The sequence below is a fragment of the Leuresthes tenuis genome, unplaced genomic scaffold (genome assembly GCF_036924035.1).
Source record: "Leuresthes tenuis unplaced genomic scaffold, fLeuTen1.0.hap1 SCAF_10, whole genome shotgun sequence".
Lineage (NCBI taxonomy): Eukaryota > Metazoa > Chordata > Actinopteri > Atheriniformes > Atherinopsidae > Leuresthes > Leuresthes tenuis.
The window spans coordinates 1,726,726-1,735,386 of NW_027325364.1; the positions used below are offsets into that span (position 1 = coordinate 1,726,726).

The 8,661-nt window shown below is 43.3% G+C and overlaps 1 protein-coding gene across 1 annotated transcript; it reads left to right on the plus strand.

Moving 5' to 3' along the window:
• The first annotated feature begins 856 nt into the window (after positions 1-856).
• Positions 857-8,235, plus strand: s100v1 (S100 calcium binding protein V1). Its single transcript, XM_072393207.1, has 3 exons — positions 857-954; positions 6,560-6,688; positions 7,342-8,235. Exons 1-3 carry the CDS (start codon positions 943-945, stop codon positions 7,510-7,512), a joined length of 312 nt encoding a protein of 103 aa, XP_072249308.1. The 5' UTR covers positions 857-942; the 3' UTR covers positions 7,513-8,235.
• Positions 8,236-8,661: the final 426 nt, after the last annotated feature.

Here is an 8,661-nt window from a genome sequence, read left to right on the forward strand (position 1 = left end):
GGTCTCCATGGAAGGGTGGCTGTCAAGAAGCCGTTCTTAAGGAAGGGAAACAGGGAGAAAAGGCTGAGCTGTGCCAAATGACACAAGAAGTGGACTGAAAATCAGTGGCAACAGGTCTTATGGAGGGATGAATCCTCCCCAGAGCCCGGACCTCAACATTATTGAAGCAGTGTGGGATCATCTGACAGAGAACGGAACAAAAGGCAGCCCACATCCAAAGAAGAGCTTTGGGATGTCCTTCAAGAAGCCTGGAGAACTATTCCTGAAGACTCCTTAAAGAAATGACAGAAAGCTTGTCTCAGAGGGTTCAGGCTGTGTTGGAGAATAAAGGAGCTCAGACCAGAGATTCACTTTAAAGCTGCTGAGAACTGAGAAAAACTCTGTTTCTGCCTCAGATTCTGGGTTTATGTTCATGTTTCAACATGTTTTTGAACATATTTCATATTTAAACATGTTTCAGTGAATCTCTGCAGCCGTTTCTATGGAAACATGTAAAATAATTACTTCTGGTTCCTGTTTTATATCAAATTTAAAGAGATGAAACTGGAGGATTTTCAGTGTTTTCTCTCTACCTTAAAAACAGAAAAAGATAAAAAGTGAAACAAGCTGAACTCCAGTTGGACAGATCAGCTCTCTGCGTGTGCGCGTGTGCGCGCGTCTGTTTGGGCGCGGCTGATAACAGCTCAGCTGAAAAGACATTTAACTTAAAGATTTCAGAAGACAAATAGGTTTTGTTCGTGTGTGTGTGTGTGTGTCAGTGTTTGCTGGGCGTGTATCAGGATGTTCTGTGTCTGTGCACGCGCACGCGCGTGTGCGTGGGGTGGGAGGCTTCTGTGACTGTCTGCAGGAAACGGTGTGAACGCTCCTCAGTCTCTGCTCGCCGCGTCCCGGTTTCGGTCGTTTCTTCTTCTTCGGATTATTTTGGTGCCCAAAGCTGCGCAGATGGCGACCAAGGTAAGACCCCCCCCCCCCCCCCCCAACTGCCCCGCTGCGGGCTGATCGATCAGGTATCGATCACAGAGATGTGATCAGAAAGGCAGACTGTCGGACCCTGATGATGGAAAACTGATTCTCTAATGCAATAAGTTTTTATTCCAAAGCTTTGCAGAAGCTCCAAAGCTGATCAATCTGATCAGAGATCAATAATAACTCATTATTAGTCGGTCATTTTGCTTCAGTTTCATGTGAATCGTTCTGAATGTGACCGTTCGTGTTGGACAGCATCTGTTTTACTGTGTAAAGTTCAATAATCACCTCTGAAACGGGCTCAAAACTGAAAGTGACGCAGCAGCAGCTCCAAAAGTCTCCAAAACCGCAAACTTTTAAACTTTTAAACGGTTCAGGATTTTCTTTTGATCGCAGGTTAAATTTCAGACTCTGTAAAAGTGCTTTGAATAATCCCAGAAAATTAAGATTAGAAGCGCTTTTCTTCTTCATTTTCCAGCACAAACGCATTAAAAATGCATTAAAAGGCTTTTAGGCTCAGGGGAAAACTCGATAAATAGGTTTTAATTTCTGAATTCTTAGAAGGAAATTTAAACTGGAAACGCCCCCGAGATGAATTAATGCTTCAGAAAGTTAAAGGAGCCACCTCCACCTCAGAATCCAACATGGCTGCCGTGGAAATGATTAAAGATTAAACGCTATTTGGGGCCAAAACTTCCTTTTTTTGGATTAAGGAAAGTTTTACCTTTTAATGTTTAATTAAAAACTATATGAATAAAACTAGAAATATCAAGTAAACTTATTTGCACTTAATTACAGATTTAAAACAAAGTGTTATATAGTTTTGACAAGTTTGAATCCCCCCTCCCGAACTCTCTCAGTGGTTTGGTCCACCTGGCAGACTCTCATGCTGCATTCAGGGTACCTCGGAAATTAAAAGTTTGGAAACAATATCGTCTTGTTTTTTCATTTTTTGAAAGGAGATAAATATATATTTTCCTGCTGAATTCCCCATAAAGCTGCTCTCTTTCACATATTTTTCTGTTTCTTTTGTCAGAAACTGGGACTGAAAATCAGCCCATTAAGACTCATTTAAAGCATTTCCAGACTGTCGCTCTGCTCTAATAAAATCCTGATTTTATAACCACAGAATCACCGTTAAAGTAGCTTAAATACAGCGTTTGAGCAGTGAATTCAGCTGGATTAGATGGACCATGATCCCCCACAGAGGAGGTTAGAGGCAGCAGGAGGTCTGGAAGGTTTTCTCTCTCAATCCTCGGCGAGTTTTCTTTGATTTACTCCACTTGGAGTTAGAAAATTCAGAGTTTCCCATGGTCCGTGAATGCAGCCTCCCCATTTATCAGGGTTTCCTGAGCAGCTACTTTGTAAAGGTTCATGTACCACAAAGACAGTGTCGGACTTGTTTGTTTCCTGATGAATATTCATGGTTTCACACTTCCCAACAAAGACTGAAGCTTTAAGGGAATTAAAGGAGTGTCGAGGCCTCAGAAACATACTTTTAATCTCACCTTCTTCTAATCAACCCGCTGCTTTAATTGTTCAGACACTTACCTGCACAGTTCACGTATTACCAGGAAATTCCACCAGGGGGCACATCAGGCTGGAAAAAACGCACCATCTGCACCATTCTCCCCAAGTTTCTCCAACATTTTCCTCCAAATAGCTCCGATCCTTCGCCAGCAGAAGACACATCGTAATCATGCGGGTAATTACGGACCTTCTTTCCAAACTTCCCGCCGTTCTTACCGCTGCGGACCCTGCAACGATGAATCTGCTCAAATTTGGCTTGACGCTGCCCCCGCTGGTCACCTTGATATTGCAGCTTGCGAAACCGTAGCATTAATATTTGAGAACGGCACGAACAACAGCAAACAAACACGAGGAATATTCCACGCCTTCGGGTTTGTTTTCTGGTCTGAGCTGCAGTTCACTCCAAATAAAAGACGTAAAGATGAAGTAAGATCCTGATTGGACAAGACACTCAGTCCATCGCATCGGATTAATTGCTAAATTACAGTAAGGTCGAGTTATTCAGCTCATGTAACGAGTTTAATCCGACAAGACAGTGGATCGGATCGAGCGTTCTGCTCATGCTCCAGATTTTTCCTGCGATCGTCACCCGGAAGTCGAAGGAGACGATATTCCTGTTGCTGTCGGCGCCGTCAGAAAGAAACAAACAACGCGATGGAGAATGTGCCGTTGTGCATCGCGTTTGTGCTAGGGCTGGGCGATGTGACGATATTAGATCATGAACGATTGCAACGTGAAGACGATCCGTAACGATCTGTCAAACTGCAGAGATCGTGGATCGTCTCGGGCTCATTCTATAAATTGCAGTTCTATGCTGATGCACCGACGCACGTAAGCAGCAGCTAGCGTTAGCGGCGGCTAGCGTTAGCGGCAGCTAGCGTAAGCGGCGGCTAGCGTTAGCGGCGGCTAGCGTAAGCGGCGGCTAGCGTAAGCGGCGGCTAGCGTAAGCGGCAGCTAGCGTAAGCGGCAGCTAGCTAAGACCAAAACAGACAACATTAACAGGCATTTGACAAAAGCACTCCTGTGACAAGTCAAGCAAGCGATGGAAAGAGGTAACAGAAGCAGTTACCTCTTATTTTGCAAAGTATCGGTACCGTTCAAGACGGTAGAAAAGGTTCGAACATCTGCTTCAAGTAGTTGAGCCGCGGTACGAGCTGCCGAAAATACTTCTGCAACACTGTCTGTTTTTCACTTTCCAATTTAAGATTGTGATAAAATCGAAATCGTGATTTTATTTTTTTAAAAATCGTGATATTTTTGCCCTATCGCCCCCCCTAGTTTGTGCCATAACGTCAACAGGAAGTGGCTCTATTAGCGATAGCTGAAATGGGGACAGCGCCACCTATGGTACCGGGGTATGACATGCTTTGTGCCAGTGATTTCATTCATTCACCGCCATATATCCAAGGATAATTACCCTCAGATAAGGACCCAACTGTAGCTGTAATCCAGTTAATATCATCATATAAACCCTCTGACTGAGTGCTGAGGCTTCCTGTTTGGCCTTTTTGTCACTCTGCTAGCTACCAGGTTAGCTTTGTTTCCAGCCTAATCTAACCCGGTGCTCCTTAGCTAGCGGTTAGCTTAAGTTTAAAAACGTGGTTTCAGGGCATCCCGAGTTCGAGCAGCTTTGTTCAAAGTTGTGTTCATGAGTTCAAAAAAGGAAAAACGAAAAGAAAAATGTATATAATAATAATAATAATAATCCAGCTAATCTCACAGGATTTATCTGTTTTATACCTCCAGAAACACTCAAAGTCAGCGGTAGCTTCAGTATATCTGCTGCTCCAGCCGGAACCATCGTTTAAACGTGCCGGAATGGTTCAGATCAGCAGAATAAGCGGCGGGTGTCACGGGTCACGGTGCGTAGCGTGAACTGTTCTGCAGACGCCGGCTCCTCGGCTGCTGATTGGCTGACCTCACAGTCGGAGGCGGAGCCTTCCACAGCTGGAAGGTCAAATACCAACGAATTAAACTCTGAATTTGGCTGTTTTCACACTTCAGATTTCGTTGAAATTTGTTTAATTTCTGCTGCTTCAGTCACTCTGTGCAGTCGGGATTTATTGGATCGCACATCTGGAACCGGCCTTTAAACGCATTCCTAAACGTGACGTTTGACTCGGTTTCAGCAGCAGCTGAACCTTCTCCGGTCGAGTCTCTGATAATTCGGCAGGAAACTGAAGCAGAAACTGGGATCAGGCTGCAGCCGCCGCCCAAACAGCTGCAGGCCCTCAGAGAGCAGCTGATCTCATCCAGCTGTTCCAGCTGATCTCATCCAGCTGTTCCAGCTGATCTCATCCAGCTGATCTCATCCAGCTGTTCCAGCTGATCTCATCCAGCTGTTCCTGCTGATCTCATCCAGCTGTTCCTGCTGATCTCATCCAGCTGTTCCAGCTGATCTCATCCAGCTGTTCCAGCTGATCTCATCCAGCTGATCTCATCCAGCTGATCTCATCCAGCTGATCTCATCCAGCTGTTCCAGCTGATCTCATCCAGCTGTTCCAGCTGATCTCATCCAGCTGATCTCATCCAGCTGTTCCAGCTGATCTCATCCAGCTGTTCCAGCTGATCTCACCCAGCTGATCTCATCCAGCTGATCTCATCCAGCTGTTCCAGCTGATCTCATCCAGCTGTTCCTGCTGATCTCATCCAGCTGTTCCAGCTGATCTCATCCAGCTGTTCCAGCTGATCTCATCCAGCTGATCTCATCCAGCTGATCTCATCCAGCTGATCTCATCCAGCTGTTCCAGCTGATCTCATCCAGCTGTTCCTGCTGATCTCATCCAGCTGTTCCAGCTGATCTCATCCAGCTGTTCCAGCTGATCTCATCCAGCTGATCTCATCCAGCTGATCTCATCCAGCTGATCTCATCCAGCTGTTCCAGCTGATCTCATCCAGCTGTTCCAGCTGATCTCATCCAGCTGTTCCAGCTGATCTCATCCAGCTGATCTCATCCAGCTGTTCCAGCTGATCTCATCCAGCTGTTCCAGCTGATCTCACCCAGCTGATCTCATCCAGCTGATCTCATCCAGCTGTTCCAGCTGATCTCATCCAGCTGTTCCAGCTGATCTCATCCAGCTGTTCCAGCTGATCTCATCCAGCTGATCTCATCCAGCTGTTCCAGCTGATCTCATCCAGCTGTTCCAGCTGATCTCATCCAGCTGTTCCAGCTGTTTCTGCATCAGCCAAACAGCCCCAGAGACCAGTTTCTGTGGGTCAGAACTTCAGTTTTTACTCAGAAACTCCCTCAATCTGAGCTGCTTTAGATCTTTGGGACGCCCACATGTTCAGTTATTCAGCAGCTGCTCAGATCTGATTATTGATCACTGATCACTGATCATAACAGCTGTTTTCTGTCAGTGCTCAGATCTGTCTTTGATTATTGATTATTGATCACTGATCACAACAGCTGTTTTCTGTCAGTACTCGGATCTGTCTCTGGTTATTGATTATTGATCACTGATCATAACAGCTGTTTTCTGTCAATACTCAGATCTGATTATTGATCACTGATCACTGATCATAACAGCTGTTTTCTGTCAGTGCTCAGATCTGTCTTTGATTATTGATTATTGATCACTGATCATAACAGCTGTTTTCTGTCAGTGCTCAGATCTGTCTTTGATTATTGATTATTGATCACTGATCATAACAGCTGTTTTCTGTCAGTACTCGGATCTGTCTCTGGTTATTGATTATTGATCACTGATCATAACAGCTGTTTTCTGTCAGTGCTCGGATCTGTCTCTGGTTATTGATTATTGATCACTGATCATAACAGCTGTTTTCTGTCAGTGCTCAGATCTGATTATTGATCACTGATCATAACAGCTGTTTTCTGTCAGTGCTCAGATCTGATTATTGATCACTGATCATAACAGCTGTTTTCTGTCAGTGCTCAGATCTGTCTCTGGTTATTGATCACTGATCATAACAGCTGTTTTCTGTCAGTACTCGGATCTGTCTCTGATTATTGATCACTGATCATAACAGCTGTTTTCTGTCAGTACTCGGATCTGTCTCTGATTATTGATCACTGATCATAACAGCTGTTTTCTGTCAGTGCTCAGATCTGGAGCAGGCCATCATCTCGTTGGTCACAGAGTTTCACAAAGCTGCTGACGACGCACCGACCATGAACACGACCCAGTTCCAGAACATGATCTCCAAACAGATGCCTGCATTGGCCAAGGTAACATCGCCGCTGATCCACCAATCACAGCCCGCTTCACGTTTGCTTTAAGGCTCTTTAATTCCTGACAGAAATAATAAAAACTGTAAACTTTCATCTTCTGTGTTTGTTCACAGTTTAAAAAATTAATTTCCTGATAAATAAATTCCAGTTTGATGGTTTTTTTTATGCTCTCAGGCAACGTTTTTTCCTTATTTATTGATCTTTCACAGGTTTGTTTCATTATTTTGTAGAATTTTAATGGTTTTATTATTTTTTTCTGCTTGTGTTCCTTTTTGTTTTGCTTTATTTATTAAATTTCTCAACAAACAGAAGGGAAGAAGCACTAAAACACATCTCTGAGCTGTTCAAACACCTAATTACTGTATTTACATCCATGTCTGACCGTGTTTCAGCTGTTTCCTGTCGTCATGGAGAAATCTAAAGAAACGAAGGCTGGAGGATCTTTCAGTGTTTTCTCTCTACGTTAAAAAGCAGAAAAGCTTGATGATAAATCAGGAAACAGAGGCTGAACGGGTCAAGTTTAGTTGGACCGGTCGGCTCTCTGTGGAAAGCACACAAAGACGTTTTGTTGGTGTGTGTCAGATTGCCGGATCAGGACTTTTGGACATTTCTCTGCGTTACTTGACCAGTTCTCTGCTTCCTCTCTGCAGACGGTGGAGAACGAGGAAGGGCTGGGTCAGGTTCTGCAGCAGATGGGCGTCGAGAGCGGTCAGAACATCTCCTTCGAGAACTTCTGGAGCCTCATTAACAAGCAGGCCGTCGATGTGTTCAAAACGCTGCACAAAGAGAAGAGCATCAAGTGCAACTGCTCGCTGCAGTGATGCCTCACCTGAGCCTGGAAGCGCCGCACCTGCCGACCACAGGGGGGCGCTGCAGGACCACCGTCAGACAGAAGCAGCCAGAGACGAGAGAGAAGAAGAGTTAAGATTTAAACCTGGCTGTGAAAGTACGGAGGGCCAAAGATGCCTCATCAGAGCCAAAGAAAGTAGAATAAATACATTTAGGAGCTGAAAACTTGTCTTTAAAAACTGAAATAGATTTAATGGAAATAACTGGAATATTTTTACATTTCAAAAACAAAGAAAAACACAAATAACACTAAATTTAGACTTTGTAAAGATGTAAAAAAGAGGATTAAATTAGTGAACAGTCAGTAAATAAGGAAGAGCAACTAATTATGAAACTTTAATGACAGAAATGTGACAAACAGGATTGTTATATCTGCATAAAATAAGGAATTTGTTTTAAATCCTGAACAGCTGATTTAAAATGACTTCATTAAGTCGTGTTTGGTCCTCCGTACATTAAATAAAACACTCAGCAGCTTTTAAAGGCTCCAGAGAACATTTACAGAAGTAAATTCCTGCCATAACAACAACATTAACGTAAAGCATTAACCTTTTTAATATTTAATTCTTTCATGTAATCTTTAATCATCTCCTGAATAAACTGATGCTAACGCCGGACTTTCAGTCTGAACACGTTTCCTCACCTGTAACCAGTCTTTATGTTAATAAATCTCTGCCTAACTTTGATAAAACAAACCATCTGTGGTGTGTTCGCTGAATTATTCGATTGTTTGTCGGGGAGCAGAGAGGACGGCTGAACCGCTGCAGAAGCTTTTATTATTTAGGTGGTTCAGGGACGGATTTATGTGGCTTTCACTGACCTGGAAGCAGACTTTCTGGGTTATTATTCAAATTAAGCAGATTCCTGGGCAGCAGTTTACTCGAATCATTCACAATTTCATGTTATTTCAGTGTTTTAAAGTGTGTCCAAAGCAACAGAACCTTGTTAGAGAGAAATATATATATTATAAATATTTGATTAATAAATATATATATATAAATATGCTGCATTCATTGATTTAAAGTTGATCAAATCACAACAAATGTCATCTCAAGGCACTTCAAAGATATCCAATTCAGGCCAATTCATTGAACTACAATCATAATACAGTGAATTCAATT